The following is a 24,034-nucleotide window of genomic DNA, read 5'->3' on the forward strand; positions in this document are numbered from 1 at the left end:
TTCCGGCTAGAACTAATGGGAAATAAATAACAAATTTTAATCTGTTAACTAATTAGTATTACTTAAAAGATCATATGTCTAATATTGAATATTGGTTCCATTTTTAGATTTTACATTGGTCACGTGAGCAACAAAATGGCCGTAGTCTTATGAGTAGACGTCTCATGTAAACTTACGACACACACAGGATTGTCGCCTGAAGCAAGAAAGAACAACGAGTGTGCACCCGTATGTGATAACACTGTGAGTTTATATCCCATATTGACACTTTTATGACAACAAAATGTCCATAGCTTAAAAAATTACGAAGATATATGCTTTCACAAGTTCGGCATATTTTGGTTACTGTGAAACGATCGCGAGATTCCGAGTCATCAGTTTCACCTTTCGATGACGGGACCGCTGACGACCAAGGACATATGTTTTTGCATCTGTGTTAATTCTATTAAGAATTATGTCGCTAAATGTCTTGTTTGGGTAAATCTTTAGGACTATGTTTTGTTTTTATAACCTGCAGAAAATAAACACTATCTTAATATTAGAGAGCTCTCGTGTGATGTCCGGGCACTCTGATGAAAGTCCTTCTGTGTGAGACCTCCCTGTAATATGACCACGTACAGGGATAAGGCATAAGCTTACAAAAGTTTCCGTACTCTAGTATGTTCAAGCACTTGACAGGTTGATGTTTAAATAAAAGCTGGAAATGAGTATCCATAAAGCACCAAAATACTGCTAGAGTTATGTGCCATATTATTTTAGAGCCATTAAACACATATATATTTCATAGAAAAAATGCTATAAATAAGTTTTGTTTATTTTCCGATACAGGATCTATATGATCCTCTCCACTGGACTCAAACATTTTTTGTTTTAAATATATGTGTATATATATATACATGTTATTGTACACATATATATATATATATGAAAGTTTGGATATGGACATTGTTTAATAAGTTATGTTAACTCTGTAATTATAAACATATTATGCCCTCAAGCTGTCACTTCCTGATCTGCAGTAAGAAAGATGATGAAGTACGTATCCATTTTCAAAATAAGTCTCTGTGTCATTATTGTTGGTGGTTTAACATTTAAAGATTAAAAAAATCAATGAGATTGATATACAGTAGCATAATTGAATGTTAGAAATGAATAATTGGACTGAATTAATTTGTGAACCAACAAGTACACTTTAAGGGTTAAGAGTAATAGTTTTTGACTTTTTTTCTTCAGAAAACAAGATGACTGAGTTTTGGTTAATATCAGCCCCTGGAGATAAAACTTGTCAGCAAACCTGGGAGAACCTGAACAATGTGACCTCTAGACAAAACACACTGTCTACTAACTACAAGTTTGCTATACCTGACTTAAAGGTACAGTATGGGAAATTTATTGCAACTTATATTAATACAAAAAATGTATGTCAACCCTTGGACTGCATTCTAAGGGATTTGTCCCTGTAAGCAATCTCCAAGAGAGGGATCGATTTAATTGATAAACATGTGAAACTTTTTACAACATTTTTAAGTTCCATTGTGTGATGAATAATTATTTTATCAATTACATTTGTAGTATCCTATATTATTTTAAAAGGTTATCTTCACCACATATACAATCAATAGAATACTCGAACCAATGACACTGATCACATAAGATTAAATAATTGTCCTGTTTATTAAACCAATAGCCTGGTCAGTCTATAAGGGTAATTGGATACGTTAACGTTAAAGAAGGCCTGGCTGATTTTCATCCCCCCCCCCCTTATGAGGTGCTATGAAATGTTAAGTGTAGTATTATTTGCATTCATCTGCTAATTTAAGTGGACTTAAAAACAAACCACTCAAACAACAAACAATTATATTCATTAAATGAGCTGTAAAAAGTTCTCTTAGATGGACAAATCTAGCCAAAAGTATAAGATATGGGAATCAGACTGTTTCGTCTGCTGGATAACCAAACTACTTGGTAGTGAAGCAGATGTAAAACAACTCAAACAAAATCAAACAAACTGGGTCTTATACTTTTAGAGGGATCCAATGGTAAAAATCCCATCACTTCTTTTTTTGTAAGATCTGGATTTTTTTTTTTACCTAAACAATGATTTTAGTTATTTTTATATTTCATTGTTTTTTAATTTATATCTGAAAAAAAGTTAACTTATCGTAAATGTTATCTAATTATGTCCTATTTGTTATAACAGGTTGGAACCCTTGACATACTGGTTGGATTATCTGATGAGCTGGGGAAACTTGATGCCTATTGTGAAAGGTAATGAGTTAACTAACAAGGTCCATCTGTACCAAGCCTCATATTTCAATAACACCCACACCCTAGAAGCTTAACCCTTTTTCTGAAATGTCTTTTTCTAAGGTTGTAGAAGAGAAATCAACAGACAAGGTTAATTGCATGAAATTGTTGTCACTATTTTACAAAGTGTTCCACAGACGTCAAATTAAAACCTAGAGGTAAACACCTTATTCAGCAGCGCATTCACAATGATGTCGTCCCTATAGGAGTTCTAGTGAAGTTTTGACCCCCTTACCTTACCAGAATCTACAACTACTCTACTTAAAGATAGAAAAGATCATGATGCAATTTCCTTTGAACATCACTTTCAGGTCCCAACCCAGTATGACAGGGATCCATGTCATAGGGAAATGTCGACCATATGGCCACTCTAAGACAGGACCTTTCCTTCATATAAGTCTTGGGCTCCAAACTTTTATTATCTCTTTATATTTTTCAGTCTAAAGTAGGTTATTTCCATTATTCAAGATGACTTCAACCTAGCTTTACAATGATTATTAAAATCCGTTATTATAGACCAGTGTATCTACCAGCTGGATGAAACTCTGCACTACAACCTACCAATGGACTATTCAGTATGTAAAGAGTTTGCATTCTCTAACTATTATTATGTCCTGCTAGACAACATTTTTATTGATGTACTTTTAGATATGTATTGATATTGGCTTAACAGAGTTATCTATCTTGTACTAACTATTGATGATGTCACAATACTACCTATTGTTTATGACGTCACAATTTCTGCCAGTGTTAATGATGTCACTATATACATATATATATGTAGAACAATTGATGTGCCCACATTTTTAGTACTTCAAGGGTAGAAATATCCTATAATTTTGTCCTGAAGAAGCCCATTGTAGGGGCGAAACCGGTCGACACTTCTAATAACCTACAAGAACAACTTATTGCTCCTTCGCCTGTTATGATTGAATCTATTTTATGATGTTCTCACTTGCCTTGTTTCTTCTTCTTTGATTTAGAAATGGAGGTATTTTGACTTACCAAATTGTGTCTTGGGCAAAGAAAACTCAATTTTGTATAAATAGATGGACAGAAGCACGTGCCCTAAATGGGAAAATAGTGATGAATGTTCAAAGATTTCGATCTCCATCTGCATAAATAGAAGGATTTTAACTTAATTTGGTCTGGAGCATCCTTGGGGGGGAAAGGGACTTTATTTTGTATAAACAGATGGTTTGGTCCCTTACGGGTCAAAGAGATGGGGCCCAAGAGGGGAAATAGTGGTAAATCCTTTAAAAAAAATCATTCTTTAAGATTGTAGCAAATTCAACCCTAATGATTTCATTAATTAATATGAGAACTAATATCAGTTAAGACAGATTTGCACATTTATTTATTGGTCAACATATATTTTGCCATGTTTAAAAAGTCTAAAATAATTTAGTTGTTTGTGACTTAGAATTAAAGGTAAACTACCTCTTTTTATATATAAATGTATAACAATTTACAACACAATACAAAATTCAAACAGTTATGAATAAACATTTAATATGGTTATATTTCCCAGTGTGACAAGGAAGATTTCCCATTATATGGGAGAGGTACTGGAGGACAACCACAAGTTACAGGAAAATCTGTTAGCCAATGGAGGTAAGTTCACATACAATATAGGAAAATCTGTTAGCCAATGGAGGTAAGTTCACATACAATACAGGAAAATCTGTTAGCCAATGGAGGTAAGTTCACATACAATATAGGAAAATCTGTTAGCCAATGGAGGTAAGTTCACATACAATACAGGAAAATCTGTTAGCCAATGGAGGTAAGTTCACATACAATACAGGAAAATCTGTTAGCCAATGGAGGTAAGTATTGTTTGTGGTGCTTTTTACAAAATTAATTGGAAATGGTCAAGTTCTTATATATATATATATATATACACATATGCACCTGCAATTAATACCTGTATTTCATACCTCTATCCAAAATTTTAGACCAATACAATGCATTTTCATAGTAAACTAAAGTCCCTTGCTTCAGCTTTTGGTTTTCAAGTGGATAAAAATATGATATCCATGATTTATTTGAAATTTTATGAGAGAAACACTAATGGTAATGAAATTTCTCTTAATTATTTAAGGATATGGAAGCAAATTGATTTATTTAAAATCTACAAATGTTGATATATTGTCCTATTATACCCTAGATATTTGTCTACAGTGAATGTTGATATATTGTCCTATTATACCCTAGATATTTGTCTACAGTGAATGTTGATATATTGTCCTATTATACCCTAGATATTTGTCTACAGTGAATGTTGATATATTGTCCTATTATACCCTAGATATTTGTCTACAGTGAATGTTGATATATTGTCCTATTATACCCTAGATATTTGTCTACAGTGAATGTTGATATATTGCCCTATTATACCCCAGATATTTGTCAACAGTGAATGTTGATATATTGTCCTATTATACCCTAGATATTTGTCTACAGGGAATGTTGATATATTGCCCTATTATACCCTAGATATTTGTCAACAGTGAATGTTGATATATTGTCCTATTATACCCTAGATATTTGTCTACAGGGAATGTTGATATATTGCCCTATTATACCCTAGATATTTGTCAACAGTGAATGTTGATATATTGTCCTATTATCCCCTAGATATTTGTCTACAGTGAATGTTGATATATTGTCCTATTAAACCCTAGATATTTGTCTACAGTGAATGTTGATATATTGCCCTAATATACCCTAGATATTTGTCTACAGTGAATGTTGATATCTTGCCCTATTATACCCTAGATATTTGTCTACAGTGAATGGTGATATATTGCCCTATTATACCCTAGATATTTGTCTCCAGTGAATGTTGATATATTGCCCTATTATACCCCAGACATTTGTCAACAGTGAATGTTGATATATTGTCCTATTATACACTAGATATTTGTCTACAGTGAATGTTGATATATTGTCCTATTATACACTAGATATTTGTCTACAGTGAATGTTGATATATTGCCATATTATACCCTAGATATTTGTCTACAGTGAATGGTGATATATTGCCCTATTATACCCTAGATATTTGTCTCCAGTGAATGTTGATATATTGCCCTATTATACCCCAGATATTTGTCAACAGTGAATGTTGATATATTGTCCTATTATACACTAGATATTTGTCTACAGTGAATGTTGATATATTGCCATATTATACCCTAGATATTTGTCTACAGTGAATGGTGATATATTGCCCTATTATACCCTAGATATTTGTCAACAGTGAATGTTGATATATTGTCCTATTATACACTAGATATTTGTCTACAGTGAATGTTGATATATTGTCCTATTAAACCCTAGATATTTGTCTACAGTGAATGTTGATAGATTGTCCTATTATACCCTAGATATTTGTCTACAGTGAATGTTAATATATTGCCCTATTATACCCTAGATATTTGTCTACAGTGAGTGTTGATATATTGCCCTATTATACCCTAGATATTTGTCAACAGTGAATGTTGATATATTGTCCTAATATACCCTAGATATTTGTCTACAGTGAATGTTGATATATTGCCCTATTATTCCCTAGATATTTGTCTACAGTGAATGTTGATATATTGTCCTATTATACCCTAGATATTTGTCTACAGTGAATGTTGATATATTTGTCTGCAGTGGATTTGGTGACGTACATGACACGATTCCAGTGGGATTTAGCCAAGTATCCCATCAAACAGTCCCTTAGGAACATTGCACAGATTGTCAGCAAGGTACTATTATTTCTCTTCATGTATCAGATGGGAGATATATTTTCCCACCCTTCACAGATGTGAGTCCCATTCATTAGTGACATGTTTGACATCTTCCAGGATGTGGCAATCGACACACACTGAACCTGGAGCAATGTATTGCAGTCGGAATAAAATTTACATTTTTTTTATATATAACTGGTTCCACCGCAGTAGTTTGATCGTAATCTGTTTCATAACAAGACATAATAGTTTTGAAACGATACATTTAATAATTTCAGTATTATATTTTGAAGTGTATTGTTATACTTCATTAGAAAAAAAAGGAATTAAATTGTTAGCTCACCTGGTCCGAAGAACCATGGTGCGGACCAGGTGAGCTTATGCCATACCCAGCGTCCGTCGTCCGTCCGTTTACTTTTCCTTTAAAATGCTACTAGTCCTGAATGGCCCAGTAGATTTGACTAAATTTGGCCTGGAGCATCCTAAGGCCAAGGGCTTTCAATTTTGTATAAACGGTGGGTATGGCCCCCTTGGGGCAGAGGAGCAGGGCCCAATAGGGGGAAAAAGAGGTAAAACCTTTAAAATCCTTCATCTACTGTAAGGATAAAGGGATTTTATCCTAATTTAGTCTGGAGCATCCTTGGGTCAAGGGCACTCAATTTTTGTGTAAACGATGGGTGTGGCCGGCCCCCTTGGGGCAGAGGAGCCCAATAAGGAAAATAGAGGAAAAACTTTTTTAAATCCTTCTCTTACCCTAGAGATCCTTGGGCAAAGGGGAAAAGAGTTTGTTTAAATGGATAGTGTGGCCCCTCCGGGTGCAGAGTTACGGGGCCCAAAGGGGGAATTTTAGGTCCAAGTCTTCAAAATCCTTCTTCTGTACCATTGGAGAGATTTTATCCAAATTTGGCCTGGAGCATCCTTGGGCAAAGGGGACTTAATTTTGTATAAACCGAGGGTGTGGCCCTTCTGGATGCAGAGTTACGGGGCCAAAAAGGGGAAGTTGAGGCTTGAATCTTTAAAATCTTTTTTCAGTACCATTGGAGGGATTTTTTATAATAAGAATAATTTCCCATGGTTACTTTATTATCCAGGTGAGTGATGCAGGCCCTCTGGGCCTCTTGTTATTGTGTCCAATCCTTTCTCTTTTAAAAAAACCTGGATCATTACAGTTCAACTTTTTGTATTTTAAAATCTTATAATTATTAGTGAAGAAATCAGAAATATATAATAAATCTTGTTGTTACACTTATAATAAAAGACTGAATTATTAATTTCAGCAAGTGTCTCAAATTGAGGGTGATCTAAAGTCAAAAGCTAGCGCATACAACAACCTCAAAGGCAGTCTCCAGAATCTGGAGAGGAAGGCCACGTAAGTTTTACTGTAGACTTGAGATAATGAGTACATACATCTATGTATCTACTATACAGGATTGTTTAGTCGATATTCCTATCACATATACCTTGGTACTTATCTACAGAACAAATACTTTGGTGTTTAATTCTACCAGATAAAACAGTATGGTAACCCTTTTCTAGGAAACAGTATTGTAACACAGGGATCAATCTAGACTTGATTTACTACCGTTTATGGGTAGTTTCCCCTACAGAAGAAAATTCCTGTTCTTTGAAATTCCCCCCTATGTGCTTCAAAATTTCCCTATTTCAACAAGAAAATGGGTGTTTTCTTCAAAATATTTACCCTATGTAAGTTTTCTTTATTTCCCCTATATATGTTTTCTTTAAAGTTTAACAGTTAAAATGCATAATACTGCATATATACATTTTCTTCACAAAATTTAAACAAAAATTCTACAATTTTAAGCTTGAAATTGTTTATAAATTGAAATATACTGCACACATGTATGGCAGACAAAACATTTTTCTTTTACCTTCATGACGCTAATATCAAAAATATTATTTCCTTCAAATCTGAAAAAAGGGTGTTTTTCCCTAAAACCTAGATTGATCCCTGGTAACACCCTCAATAAAAACAATAGTGTAGCCCTCACAATGGAAACAAAAAAAGGGTAGCCCCTCGACAGAAACAAAATTGTTACACCCTCAATAAAACAATAGTGTAGCCCCCACAATGGAAACAAAAATATGGTAGCCCCTCGACAGATACAATATTGTTACACCCTCAATTAAAACAATAGTGTAGCCCTCACAATGGAAACAAAAAAAGGGTAGCCCCTCGACAGAAACAAAATTGTTACACCCTCAATAAAACAATAGTGTAGCCCTCACAATGGAAACAAAAAAATGGTAGCCCCTCGACAGAACCAATATTGTTACACCCTCAATAAAAACAATAGTGTAGCCCTCCCAATGGAAACAAAAAAATGGTAGCCCCTCGACAGAACCAATATTGTTACACCCTCAATAAAAACAATAGTGTAGCCCTCCCAATGGAAACAAAAAAATGGTAGCCCCTCGACAGAAACAATATTGTTACACCCTCAATTAAAACAATAGTGTAGCCCTCACAATGGAAACAAAAATATTGTAGCCCCTCGACAGAAAGAATATTGTTACACCCTCAATTAAAACAATAGTGTAGCCCTCACAATGGAAACAAAAATAGGGAAGCCCCTCGACAGAAACAATATTGTTACACCCTCAATTAAAACAATAGTGTAGCCATCACAATGGAAACAAAAATAGGGTAGCCCCTCGACAGAAACAATATTATTACCCCCTCAATAAAACAATAGTGTAGCCCTCACAATGGAAACAAAAAAAGGGTAGCCCCTCGACAGAAACAAAATTGTTACACCCTCAATAAAACAATAGTGTAGCCCCCACAATGGAAACAAAAATATGGTAGCCCCTCGACAGATACAATATTGTTACACCCTCAATTAAAACAATAGTGTAGCCCTCACAATGGAAACAAAAATAGGGAAGCCCCTCGACAGAAACAATATTGTTACACCCTCAATTAAAACAATAGCATATCCCTCACAATGGAAACAAAAATAGGGTAGCCCCTCGACAGAAACAATATTGTTACACACTCAATAAAACAGTAACCACCTCAACGTAAAACAATATGGTTATCCCATCTTACAAGAAATTGGAGGATACCTTATATAGATGTCATGTAAATATTGGGTAAATGTGGATGTAAAAAGGAAATTTGGTAACAAATAAGTTTAAAGAAGTGTTGTTTCACATTTCTACAAAACCAAAGCAATTTACAGCAAATTAGAAAATTTGATGCTTTTGATTTGATAATGAGTCACTGACCATGCACAAAATTTTAGTTATGTTTATAATTGAAAAGGGTACAATATGTTTCAAACAATAAACTGAAAAGCTAAGATATATCTTATATATATAATATTATATGAAATTTTATTGGTATATTTTTTTTTCGCAGTGGGAACTTACTAACAAGAAATATTGGTGATCTGGTGAAGAAGGAGGACTTTATTTTAAATTCTGATTATCTTCAAACACTGCTGGTGGTGGTTCCCAAGTAAGATCCTACAGACATTGATCTCTGTTGCATATAAACTGTTATATTAGTTTGTATTTGACATGATAGTATATATACATTAGAAAGATATTTTTCTTTATTTGGTTCACTGGCGCAAGATCACTTAAATAATGTTTACAGTAAAGATTATTTTTGAAGTCAAAGATCAATATGGGATTTCAACTAAATTTATTGTAATAAAATGCCAGGTTATTTATTTCCTAAAGAAACTGGCCTCAGTCTTTTATACTCTCATGGTAAAGGGATGTATATACGTAGGACTAATATGTGCTGTAATAAGTACTGGTGCATTACCTATGTAGATAGTCTATATGCTTACCCAAAACAGGGCATGATGTCCAGATGTCTGTTTATACAGGAGGCATGGTAGTCTAGTGGTAGGACGCCGGGCTCGTGACCGAAGGGTTGCAGGTTCGAGTCTTTGCACAGCACTGTGTTGTATCTTTGAGCAAGATACTTTACTCCGCTTGTTCCAGTCTACTCAGCTGTAAATGAGTATGTGGTTGGGCAGTGCTAGAATTCGAATTGTTTAATGCTAGCTGTGAGCGCCAAAATGGCAGCACCGGCTGTATACTCCCCAGGGAGTTGAGAAAAATATTTGCTGGTTGCAAAGGATAATAAATTAGTGAACCGCTTTGACGACCTACGAACTAGGTTGTGATAAAGCGGTATATAAGAACCTCAAATTATTATTATTATTATTTATCAGGTATCTAGATAAATCTATATATGGCCTCAGTATTACGGAGAATTCATTATGGCGTTTATTACAATGTACTCACAACTAAATGACTGTATTTATTGTGGACTTGTATCCAGTATGTTATAAGGATGTCAATCCCTCCTATAATACAGTCGATATTTTGGTTCCAGAGCTAACCAACATGACTGGCACCTGAAGTATGAGACTCTGACGGACATGATTGTGCCAAGGTCAACAAAGTAAGTCATCAAAATCGGCCACTTCATTCTACACCTGTATAAAACAACTTACACTAGGATATTGATAGCATGTCACACCTGTATAAAACAACTTACACTAGGATATTGATAGCATGTCACACCTGTATAAAACAACTTACACTAGGATATTGATAGCATGTCACACCTGTATAAAACAACTTACACTAGGATATTGATAGCATGTCACACCTGTATAAAACAACTTACACTAGGATATTGATAGCATGTCACACCTGTATAAAACAACTTACACTAGGATATTGATAGCATGTCACACCTGTATAAAACAACTTACACTAGGATATTGATAGCATGTCACACCTGTATAAAACAACTTACACTAGGATATTGATAGCATGTCACACCTGTATAAAACAACTTACACTAGGATATTGATAGCATGTCACACCTGTATAAAACAACTTACACTAGGATATTGATAGCATGTCACACCTGTATAAAACAACTTACACTAGGATATTGATAGCATGTCACACCTGTATAAAACAACTTACACTAGGATATTGATAGCATGTCACACCTGTATAAAACAACTTACACTAGGATATTGATAGCATGTCACACCTGTATAAAACAACTTACACTAGGATATTGATAGCATGTCACACCTGTATAAAACAACTTACACTAGGATATTGATAGCATGTCACACCTGTATAAAACAACTTACACTAGGATATTGATAGCATGTCACACCAGTATAAAACAACTCACACTAGGATATTGATAGCATGTCACACCTGTATAAAACAACTCACACTAGGATATTGATAACATGTCACACCAGTATAAAACAACTTACACTAGGATATTGATAACATGTCACACCTGTATAAAACAACTCACACTAGGATATTGATAACATGTCACACCAGTATAAAACAACTCACACTAGGATATTGATAACATGTCACACCTGTATAAAACAACTCACTATGATATAGCGTTGTTATGTATACTGTGAGCCTAAACAAATTCCATGTACATTGTATATCTAAACCCCCTGTTAATACAGCACGATGATTATGCCAATTGTAAATATGAGTCATTGTGTTGGATCTAATTTAAAGAAGCTTTTCTGAGAGGCTATTGATTATGGAATCCGTACAGTAATGTTCAGGTCATATTGATTATGGAATCCGTACAGTAATGTTCAGGTCATCCTCTGGCATTGATTGTCGGTTTCCTTCGTCCTTTTCAATTCTTCTTTGTCTTGAAAATGATCGTCACTTTTCTTATCAGAGGATACCTTTATTTTAAAGTGTTTATAAAACAAACCCTCTTTTAGTCATTTAGAGTAATTGTACATATTTTCAAAAATGATGACAAGAAATTGGAAGAACCAATATAAAATTAATTTGGTCAAAATCCAATAATTCAAAAATATCTCATAATAGACTTATATAGACATATATGAACTCAAAATTTTGTTACAAAGTGTGCTAAGCTTTGAATTAAGACATTTTTGTTCATCTCTCTGCACATACATGGACAACTTAACCACCAAGTCTGCAATTCTTTAAATGTTTCTCTGTTGACAGGGTGTTGTTTGAAGATGATGAAAACTGCCTGTGTAGTGTAACTCTGTTCAAACGAGTAGTGGATGAATTCAAACACAAATGTCGAGAGAACAGGTAAAACATTGTACACTAAATAAAATCAGGTCCTGAACCTCCCTAATCCACTCCGTGTTAACAACTGGCAGTCAAGTTCTTGTAGTTAGTACTACAGTCCAAGTCCAGCTGCTATGTTAAACCTCCCTAATCCACTCTGTGTTAACCACTGGCAGTCAAGTTATTGTAGTTAGTACTACAGTCCAAGCACAGCTGCTATGTTAAACCTCCCTAATCAACTCTGTGTTAACAACTGGCAGTCAAGTTATTGTAGTTAGTACTACAATCCAAGTACAGCTGCTATGTTAAACCTTCCTAATCCACTCTGTGTTAACAACTGGCAGTCAAGTTATTGTAGTTAGGACTACAGTCCAAGTACAGCTGCTATGTTAACCCTCCCTAATCCACTCTGTGTTAACCACTGGCAGTCAAGTTATTGTAGTTAGTACTCCAGTCCAAGTACAGCTGCTATGTTAAACCTCCCTAATCCCCTCTGTGTTAACAACTGGCAGTCAAGTTATTATAGTTAGTACTACAGTCCAAGTACATCTGCTATGTTAACCCTCCCTAATCCACTCTGTGTTAACCACTGGCAGTCAAGTTATTGTAGTTAGGACTACAGTCCAAGTACAGCTGCTATGTTAAGATATATAGTACCCTTAACTGAAAGTACAGTCAAACAGGCTTAGGTGACCACCTCTATTGAGACACCTCCTGTGTTAAAAATTATTTAAAATTTTCCCTCTCATAATAGACTTATATAGACATATATGAACTCAAAATTTTGTTCCAAAGTGTGCTAAGCTTTGAATTAAGACTTTTTTGTTCATCTCTCTGCACATACATGGACAACTTAACCACCAAGTCTGCAATTCTTTAAATGTTTCTCTGTTGACAGGGTGTTGTTTGAAGATGATGAAAACTGCCTGTGTAGTGTAACTCTGTTCAAACGAGTAGTGGATGAATTCAAACACAAATGTCGAGAGAACTGGTAAAACATTGTACACTAAATAAAATCAGCTCCTGAACCTCCCTAATCCACTCCGTGTTAACAACTGGCAGTCAAGTTATTGTAGTAAGTACTACAGTCCAAGTACAGCTGCCATGTTAAACCTCCCTAATCCACTCCGTGTTAACAACTGGCAGTCAAGTTATTGTAGTTAGTACTACAGTCCAAGTACAGCTGCTATGTTAAGATAAATAGTACCCTTAACTGAAAGTACAGTCAAACCGGCTTAGGTGACCACCTCTATTGAGACACCTCCTGTGTTAAAAATTATTTAAAATTTTCCCAATTCTAGACATTTCATTTAGCACTGAACTTGTATAAGAGACTATCAGTATTAAGAGACTACCTGTATTAAGAGACCACTGTTTAGTTTTCCTGAGAATGGTCTCTTTATTCAAGTTTGACAGTATCTTGATGACATTATCACTACATATGAAACAGAATATCAAGTTATTTTCTTCAGAAAAAATCAATATAAATCCCATAATTTTACAGAATTATATTGCAACCAAGGGATTATTAATGCATATCATAAAATGAGAGATGAATCCTTGACAAGGGAAGTAGCTCCAAACCAGAAAATCTGTCTTTTTGTTGCTTTATTATACCCCCCGCAACAAAGTTAGATATGATAACTACCACCTGAAGTTGTGCATCCAGTTTTTATTTTTTCATTCTGACCTTTTTTTACGAAGTTATGGCCCTATTTTGAAAAACTATTTCAAACTTATAGTCAAGTTCTATTGGGCCTATTGAACTGAAACTTTGTATGAATGATCGACTCATGGTCCTGACAAAGTGTTGTTATTTTTCGGGTTGATCAGAAATCCAATATGGCCGCCACGGCCGCCATTTTGAAAAACTTAAAGTTAAGTTCTACTGGGCCGATTGAACTGAAATTAACTTTGTAGGAATGATATGCTCATGGTCCTGACAAACTTAAGTTAACATTATACTTAACTATTTTGTACTCAAATTGGTACATATTTCAACAACAAAAATAAACACTGTAGGACTCAGGTGACCTTTTAAGGCCCATGGACCTCTTGAATTGTTTGGAGTTATGGCCCTTTGTTGAAAAATTCTTATCCTGACAACTTTTCCTTATCTAATTTCAACAATTTTTTACAGATATGATAACTGCCCCCTGACATTGTGCATCAAAGTGGTACTTTTTCATTCCAACCCTTTTAAAAGGAGTTATGGCCCTTTCTTAAAAATCTTTGTCCTGACATCTTTTCCTTAACTACTAGGACAATTTTAACAAAGCTGGTTCATCTGGGCTAACAAGATTCGGTATGTAAGTATGTTTTGGCATGGGGAGGGAGTACAGAAAGTATGTCAGTGAATTGTATACTTAAGTAAGTGTACAGCTCAGTCAATAAAGAAATCATTACTGGTGGGAGACTATGGATTGTTCTACAATGCTTTGCTTTAGTAAACCTTTAGCTTACAGTTCTAGTGTTCTACAAAAAGAGAAGATTACTGCAGGTCGAAGAAGAAAAAGCCTCTCTTAAGTGCAAATATTCTTTGTGATTATAACTCTTCACCTGAAACTTACCAATTTTCTCCATTGTAGATTCATGGTCCGAGACTTCACATACAATGAAGAGGAGTTAGCAGCTGGCAAAACTGAAATCACAAAACTGGAGGCAGACAAGAAAAAGCAATTTGTAGGTGTTTGCAGCATTTTGTTTGTGATGATATATAAAGATTTCAGCTTGACAATATCTGGTTTGATTGTCACTATATTATTCCATGTGGCATTCTTTGTCTCTTTAATTTACCAATAATGGTTTTTTTACCAAATAATACTAGGGAAAAAACTTGGACCATAATTTCTGATACAAATCCATTCCTTAAGTAAGAATTTCTCTAGTGATTCAGTGCTGCCTTTTTTTCAGGGGCCGCTTGTCAAATGGTTAAAAGTAAACTTTGGAGAATGTTTCTCGGCGTGGATACATGTAAAGGCTCTGCGAGTGTTTGTTGAATCTGTGTTAAGGTGAGTCCTTACATTATAATTATATATATAAGAAGTGTGTAATGTCGTGTGATCGGGTGGCACAGTGACACTCACTTTTCATCAAAACAGGTTTGATACCACCATCGGAGGTGACAATGTATTGGGTCACCTGACCACCATCGGAGGTGACAATGTATTGGGTCACCTGACCACCATCGGAGGTGACAATGTATTGGGTCACCTGACCACCATCGGAGGTGACAATGTATTGGGTCACCTGACCACCATCGGAGGTGACAATGTATTGGGTCACCTGACCACCATCGGAGGTGACAATGTATTGGGTCACCTGACAAAACACATGGCTTTCTACAGATGCTCTGTTTTCCTCCCACACTTACACCCCATTTGCACATGTGGGACAAAAAGACTTGATTGATAATACAAAGGGATAAAACTTGCTCCATGTTGTAAAGTAAATGAAGTTTTCATTTCACTGGTAAAATGGTATTTACTGTAAACATGAGTGATTTATAATGGTAAGGAGTGTCAAATCTGTACTAAGGTGAGCAATTCAGTGACAAGGAAAGAGCAGTGGCGTTAAAGCTGTTAACATTAACCATTTTAATTATTAAGGTATTAAAAGAATACACTGTTTCTTGATCCTGTTTAAGTAAAGTTGGATTACTGCTGATCTTCAGTATTATTCTTTATCATGCTCTTCTGGTTTTGAACTAAAATGGATTTAAAAACACACAGAGAACATTATATGAAGTAATCTCCTTGCTGTTTTTGTATGATTGCAAATCCATTCCGGTGAGTTGTGAGGCCATACAGTTCCTTTGTGTAGATGCAGAGTGAATCTGTTTTAAAAAAAAAAAGGTCCCAGGTTTACCTTAGCAGCCAGTGACTGAAATGGACGGTCGCCCACTCGCCATTGGCGACTAGAGTGTACACAGCTATAAGTTACCTGAGCATTAATAGTAAATATATACACAGCTATAAGTTACCATTTAGTTATTCAGATGTATCAGAGTGTTAGCTTTATGTCAGCTTCTGTAAACCACCAAAAGTTCATAAAAATTAGTTTTAAAACCATTTTGGAATTTTGCTTTGTTTTCATCCATGGCATATGGATATGATGTAACGTTTAGGGTCTGTATTCATGAAATTGTTTTCATGCTCAAGCTGAGCATCATGCATGGGCTCTGAGCTGAAACCAATTGTTTTGAAACTTGCAAGGTTTGTGACTTGGTCAAAAAATAAAGATTAAACAATGAAAACAGTATTCAGATCTAAAGCTTTCTAAAATTGTTTCAAATCACTGACGAAATGTGAAATTTTATTAATATCAAAGAAATTGAGCTCCAGCACAGAATCTTGAGTTTAAGCCTGAAAATGGTTTCATGAATGCAGGCTCAGAACTTAATTAATAATGGAAATCTACCCTAAAACATTATATCTGCTATGAAATGGTGAAATATTGCTGAAAGTCAACAGAAACCATCCATGATAAGTCCCCAACCAGGGGGGGACTATAGGTTTGCTATCCGTCCGTTTGTCTTTCCGTCAAATCTTCTATACTATTTCACCTTGAGTAACCAGAAGGATATCTTGGCTAAGTGCAGAGTGCAAGAAGAAGGTCACTTTGACCTGTGACTTGACCTTTGACCTTTATTTTGAATATGTTTGTCCGGGGCATATACTATTTCACCTGGAGTATCCAGATTTGTTGTACAAGGACATCTAATTGGGATGGCATAGTGCAAGAAATAGGTCACTATGACCTCATTATGACCTATGCTTCCTGACATAAGTGTACTGTTTGTAGAAATCATTACCAGTGGGGACTATGGATTGTCTTGCAATACTTTGCCTTGTTTTAGTATCCATGAAATTGGTTCCATGTGACCTTTGTACAGGTACGGCCTGCCAGTGAACTTCCAGGCCATGCTTATACAGCCCCATAGGAAGAGTATGAGGAACCTGCGTTCAGTCCTTGGTCAGTTGTACAGCCACCTTGACAACACAGCACTGGCCGCTTCTGGTGAAGTAAGTTAATTTATTTCCCTGCAACTCATTTTCACACTTTACCACTACAAATGTGTGGGCATAATGATGTTCAATCAACCATGACAGGCATGTTTATATAAAACACTTGTTGTGTAGGTCTGTACATCTATCGTTTCCAAATTTAGATAGATCTGTTAACTTGTTTCCAGACTCTTTTTTCAAAATACAAGGGTATACATATATCTCCCTACACCTGTAGAATATAATGATCAACTCCACCTGTTACCTGATATAAGCCTGTCATCACTCATAATCTGGTTTATCTGTCATCACTCATAATCTGGTTTATCTGTCATCACTCATAATCTGGTTTATCCCACAACACAGATAAATGCATTTTAACTGTTCACATCATGTAATTAACCTTAAAACTATGTTTAACCCTTTCAACACTGTAGACCATAATGGATCATCCAGATCCTTTTATGGTAGAGGTTATTAAAGTTACATAGGGGTGAAAGGGTTAAGGCCATACCGCCCCTCCTTCATAAATAATTCTTGAATAGCCCTTTTAAACTTTGCCTATTAGTACTTTGTTAATACTGATGTCGATACTTTGTGTTTACAGGCCGGCTACATGGACATCCCGGGCCTGGGGATGGGGAACCAGGAGTACTATCCCTATGTGTATTATAAGATCAACCTAGATCTCACAGATGTTTGAATATTACCAGAACAAAGTTACGTCAGTCTATAGTGATATCACGTCGTTATAAGGAACTGTATATGTATAGACCTGTTGTCCCAGCCTGGGTCGACCATTTCCTGTGAGGGGTTATCTTTGTCTTATAGTTCATTTATCTGTTCTAAATATCTCCCAAAATATTTATTCAAGTACATTTTAGCAAACTGTTTAGAATGAATTGAGTAATGTTATATTTTTATGATAGAAAATTATAACCCTCGTTCATCATAATCATCATAACTGTAGGTACTCAGATTTCTAAAAACGAAGATGGTTTCTCAGTGCATGTACTACAATTCTGTTTAGTGAGAAATTGCTATGATTTTGTGTACAGTATACAGTTTAAAGTTCATACAAAATATTTAGACATGATACATGGATAAATTTCAAAAATCAATTTTGAGAAGTTTTGCCTTTTTTTGAGAAATCTGGGGTAAGTTAGGCACTTGTGTTTGGATGACCAAAGGATGAGCCTATTTTTAAGTTGTGTCTCATTTTATAATGCTGATGAATTCCATGCTGATTAAGCAATAATCACATGTAAACACCATGCCAGAGGGGTAACTGTTGTCTCAATAATGCTGTGGAATTATATATCTTCCAAATAGTTTTTTTAAATTCTTAATATCAGAATACCTAAAACAGATTGATTTTTTTAATTAATAAAGGAGTAAGAAAGTACTTATGAAAAATGGAATGAGAAACATTTTATAACAACGGTTCATATCTGTTAGGTTAGAGAGAAGAAAAATAAGTCAGTTGTTGAACGTTTTAAGGGTAGATAGAACTACACCTGTGTGTTTTTCCTCTGGTTAGAAAGTTATGCATTTCAGATTTTTGCCATGCCCATTATGTTGAATGTGGAAGGTGTAATCTGTATCAGTATGTGATAACAGTGTACACTACACTTATTAGTCATCAGTTACGATGTACATAAAGTGGATTGTTTTGTGTATGTAGTCTCTCTCTATATCTTCATGTTCATTTATATATTTTTTTGACAACGACATGAAATTCCTTGAAAGACAACTGTTAACTTTTTTGGAGAAAGTGAAAATGTGTTACCTTGGCTTTTGAACTTGGCCTCTTTGACCTTGGCCTTTGAACTTGGCCTCTATGACCTTGCCTTAGTTATTATGTGTGGGATTAGGGAAACCCTGGTCTTACAGACAGATTTTGGGTTGATGATGTGATGTGTATATGGTAACCAGTATTACAATATGATAGCAAGAGGATTTCGTGTGAAGTTACATTAAACAAACTGTATGCAATATCAAAGGTTTAAGGGAAATGTTGTAGTAACTGAATAGCTATATCATAACAGAAATATATAGAGAGGCTACGTAACGAGACATAAATGTGAAATGGATCAAAATGTGATTTTAGTCATTAAATATATGATGTATTTACACTACAAGACTTGTAATAGATTATGATATTAATCATTTAATTATAACCATATTCTGTGATTTATGCATTCCATGGTAAGTTGCTGTCTATATAATATATACTGGAATTGAAACAAAATCTAAATTTTGTTTTTTTTCTTAAATTTGTAACCAAGAGCTTGTTGTAGAATCTGGGTAGTCTAAGCACTAAATCCAGACTCATACACACAACAAATGTAGGTTAAAGAAGGAAGTAAAAATTAGTCTTTTACAAGCTCACAAGGAAACAAAGAGTGTAACAAGATTCAACAAGAAAGAGTCTTCTTATAAGAGAATTAACAAGATCCTTTTACACATCGATGTCATCAATTTTCTATTCTACAGTGATTTATAATTTTTATATATAATTCTGTCCTCTTTTGTTTTTATTATATGTCTTATAAATAACAGATGGTCTGTTGGTATTTTGTATGGAAGTTAGTGAATTTCATTGTCAATGTTTTTTCAGTTAAATAATATGTACAATTGCCATATTTCACGAAATTATAGAAAGAGTAAAAGAGTATTTAGTGTTGTAAGTCCTGTTAGAGTTACACTTGAGAATCATGCCAACAGTCTACTTGGTTATGGTATCATGAGTAAAACTAGGCTCTTCACTTTTGTGTATCTGCATACAGCATTAATCTAGTCAAATTGTAAACACACTTACCAACTAAATAATGTACTTTGAAGATACAGTTCGGATGATAATAAATGTTTTATGTAACTGACAGTTTGTGCAGATATTGAAGGTATTTGCCAAACCCATGTACATACAGACCTGTTTGAAGATACCACCCTCTGAAAGTCCAAAAAGTGGTCTCTTTATGCAGGTGGTCTCATAATAGAGGTGGTCACATGGACAGGTTTGACTGTATTACTTCACCTGTCAAAGGAACTGTTAACTGATATCATAGAATGAGGGGCCCGTCAGGGAAAAAAATCAAAGGTACAAATCACAGGGTACTTTATTATTAAAAGGGTTAAATGCACTGCAGATCCCATTGTACATAAATCATAAAATTTATGAAAGGTTTTAATTAAAATTTTGATTGCAATAGGATGTTGGAATCAAATTTTGTTCCTACTTACAGAAGATATCATACATTAAATCATGACATGGAAGCTGATGGGTGATGTTGGCTACTGATGGGAACTGCTGGCCAGATAGAGTAGTCTTTCTAGCTTGACAGAATTATATTGTCGTAGGTTTAGATAGTAATGGTTGTATGTCCAGTACAGTATTTGTAAACGGTTAATTAACAATAAAGTACCATGTAATATATAGGAACTGTTTTATGTTGTGATAACCTGTAACAGAAAAGAGAACCTCCAGCCTCTTAGTCCATAGCTCTACCAATTGAGCTATAGGGAAAATTCCACTCTCAGTAACTGCGACTTTGACCGCTGAGAAACTAGGCCTAAAATCGATAAGGTTGATTGTCGGTGACCGGGTAGCTCAATCCAGTCCAGTTCTGCTACACCATGTGTACATTGGTGTCAGACATGATGTGGAGGTCAGGTGTGTTGGAATGAAATGAGATTCACAAGTTCAATGTCCAGCTATTTCACCTTGAACTCAAGTACTCTTACACTGTTTATTATACAAGAACACTTTGAGTCAAATCAAGTTCAATAACAATGACCTTAAGCCATACCAAAATCTATAGGGTTCTTCCTCTTCCTTCGGGCAATCCATATACTATGAGCTTTGAGCAATTATTTGTTCTGAAGTTAGGATCTAGACATAGAAATTCTATTTTGAATAACAGTGACCTTTGGCAAACTGTCCAAAAATAAATGGGGTTCTCTAGATCTACAGCAACCTACGCACAGAGTTTAAACTTTGGTAAGTCTTTGTTCAGCAAAATCTTACTTCAAGTTATTGACCTTGCTCTTCCTCTTTTCAAGAACAACCCATATGCCTTTTCTGTATAGTCCTTCATTCTTATATTGATAAGAAATATAAATGTTCAAACTGACAGCTTGACATCCAGTACATTTGCTACACCCAGAATGTTCTTATCAAAACAAAACAATGATTTAGTTAAAAACCAAATTCTTTATTGAATTACTTTCCATGAGGATTTCATATAAATATAATAAATACAACATGTTTTCAGTCTTAGTCTTAACCAATCGGATTCCATTATACCCCAACACCCAAATTTGTTTCATGGGTATAATTTTACCTAACAATACTGGTCAAATATCTACAAAATACAAATAACCCCAATTTGCACCAAAATCTTTATGCATTATAAAGCACATACAGATTGTATTTGGTCATAACACATATTTATACTGGTAACACTCGAAGGGTGAAAATGATAAACTGCAGTGAAATTATGACAATAAAAAATATGGCATATACTAAGTTATGGATGGAATATCTCGATACTTTGTTTACTTACGTACACTAAGGTATGGACGGAATATCTCCATACTTTTTTAACTTACGTACACTAAGGTATGGACGGTATATCCCATACTTTGTTTACTTACGTACACTAAGGTATGGACGGAATATCCCATACTTTTTTAACTTACGTACACTAAGGTATGGACGGAATATCTCCATATTTTTTTAATTTACCTCCACTAAGGTATGGACGGAATATCTCCATACTTTGTTAACTTAAGTACACTAAGTTATGGACGGTATATCCCATACTTTGTTAACTTACGTACACTAAGTTATGGACAGTATATCCCATACTTTATTAACTTACGTACACTAAGTTATGGACGGTATATCCCATACTTTGTTAACTTACGTACACTAAGGAATGGACGGAATATCTCCATACTTTGTTAACTTAAGTACACTAAGTTATGGACGGTATATCCCATACTTTGTTAACTTAGGTACACTAAGTTATGGACAGTATATCCCATACTTTATTAACTTACGTACACTAAGTTATGGACGGTATATCCCATACTTTGTTAACTTACGTACACTAAGGTATAGACGGAATATCTCCATACTTTGTTAACTTACGTACACTAAGTTATGGACGGAATATCTCCATACTTTGTTAACTTAAGTACACTAAGTTATGGACGGTATATCCCATACTTTGTTAACTTAGGTACACTAAGTTATGGACAGTATATCCCATACTTTATTAACTTACGTACACTAAGTTATGGACGGTATATCTCCATACTTTGTTAACTTACCTACACTAAGGTATGGACGGAATATCTCCATATTTTTTTAATTTACCTACACTAAGGTATGGACGGAATATCTCCATATTTTTTTAATTTACCTACACTAAGGTATGGACGGAATATCTCCATACTTTTTTAACTTACGTACACTAAGGTATGGACGGTATATCCCATACTTTGTTTACTTACGTACACTAAGGTATGGACGGAATATCCCATACTTTTTTAACTTACGTACACTAAGGTATGGACGGAATATCTTCATACTTTGTTAACTTACGTACCCTAAGGTATGGACGGAATATCTCCATACTTTTTTAACTTACGTACACTAAGGTATGGACGGAATATTTTCATACTTTGTTAACTTACGTACACTAAGGTATGTACGGAATATCTCCATACTTTGTTAACTTACGTACACTAAGGTATGGTCGGAATATCTCCATATTTTTTTAATTTACCTACACTAAGGTATGGACGGAATATCTCCATACTTTGTTAACTTACGTACACTAAGTTATGGACGGAATGCTCATACACTGTATAGTTAGTATGATCAACACAGACTTTAAAAACTATCAAAATGAAAAATAAATGAACTCATCGATGTATGGAATGTGAAGTGGTGGTAATACTTGGGTAAAATAGTAATTGGACAAACAATTGTATAAAATGATAAATTTCTGTATGACGTAAAAAAAAAAATACCTGCATATTCTATATTGATTAATTACAATGTACATATATAACATTTGATTCATACACTCCAACTCATTATTCTTTGTCAATCACAACTACAATATTTAAAATCTATAAATGTAATAGGAAATATAATGCACAAAACAGGATTTCTAAAATGAAATCACAAAACAACAAAAATCTCAGAACTCTCGTAGTTGTTTAACTCCTGATCAGATTATATTTATCTAAGGTGAAAACTCCTGTTCAGGTTATCTAAGGTGAAAACTCCTGATCAGGTTACCTCAGGTGAAAACTCCTGATCAGGTTACCTAAGGTGAAAACTCCTGATCAGGTTATCTAAGGTGAAAACTCCTGATCAGGTTAATGTTATCTAAGGTGAGCACTCCTGATCAGGTTATCTCAGGTGAAAACTCCTGATCAGGTTATCTAAGGTGAAAACTCCTGATCAGGTTATCTAAGGTGAACATTCCTGATCAGGTTATCTAAGGTGAAAACTCCTGATCAGGTTACCTAAGGTGAAAACTCCTGATCAGGTTATCTAAGGTGAAAACTCCTGATCAGGTTACCTAAGGTGAAAACTCCTGATCAGGTTAACGTTATCTAAGGTGAACACTCCTGATCAGGTTATCTAAGGTGAACACTCCTGATCAGTTTTGTATAACAAATATGGTAATGTTTTTCAAAAATATAAAAATTCCCAACTATATCTGTATGTACAGTATAGGAATTCTATAACAGTTTGGTTTGGTTGCGTTTTACATCCTATTAACAGCTATTGTCATTTAAGGACGTGCCAGGTTTTGGTAGTGGAGAAAAGCCAGAGTTCCTGAAGAAAAACCACTG

General features: G+C 34.8%; 1 protein-coding gene across 1 annotated transcript; it reads left to right on the forward strand.

Moving 5' to 3' along the window:
• Positions 1-107: 107 nt before the first annotated feature.
• Positions 108-20,594, forward strand: LOC110441259 (V-type proton ATPase subunit C 1-A-like). The gene is made up of 13 exons (XM_021484368.1): positions 108-243; positions 1,234-1,373; positions 2,201-2,268; positions 3,839-3,921; positions 5,974-6,068; positions 7,328-7,419; positions 9,433-9,531; positions 10,426-10,494; positions 12,078-12,170; positions 14,738-14,831; positions 15,063-15,160; positions 17,044-17,173; positions 17,763-20,594. Exons 2-13 carry the CDS (start codon positions 1,242-1,244, stop codon positions 17,856-17,858), a joined length of 1,149 nt encoding a protein of 382 aa, XP_021340043.1. The 5' UTR covers positions 108-243; positions 1,234-1,241; the 3' UTR covers positions 17,859-20,594.
• Positions 20,595-24,034: the final 3,440 nt, after the last annotated feature.

Source organism: Mizuhopecten yessoensis, unplaced genomic scaffold, assembly GCF_002113885.1.
Source record: "Mizuhopecten yessoensis strain PY_sf001 unplaced genomic scaffold, ASM211388v2 scaffold715791, whole genome shotgun sequence".
In the NCBI taxonomy this organism is placed as follows: domain Eukaryota; kingdom Metazoa; phylum Mollusca; class Bivalvia; order Pectinida; family Pectinidae; genus Mizuhopecten; species Mizuhopecten yessoensis.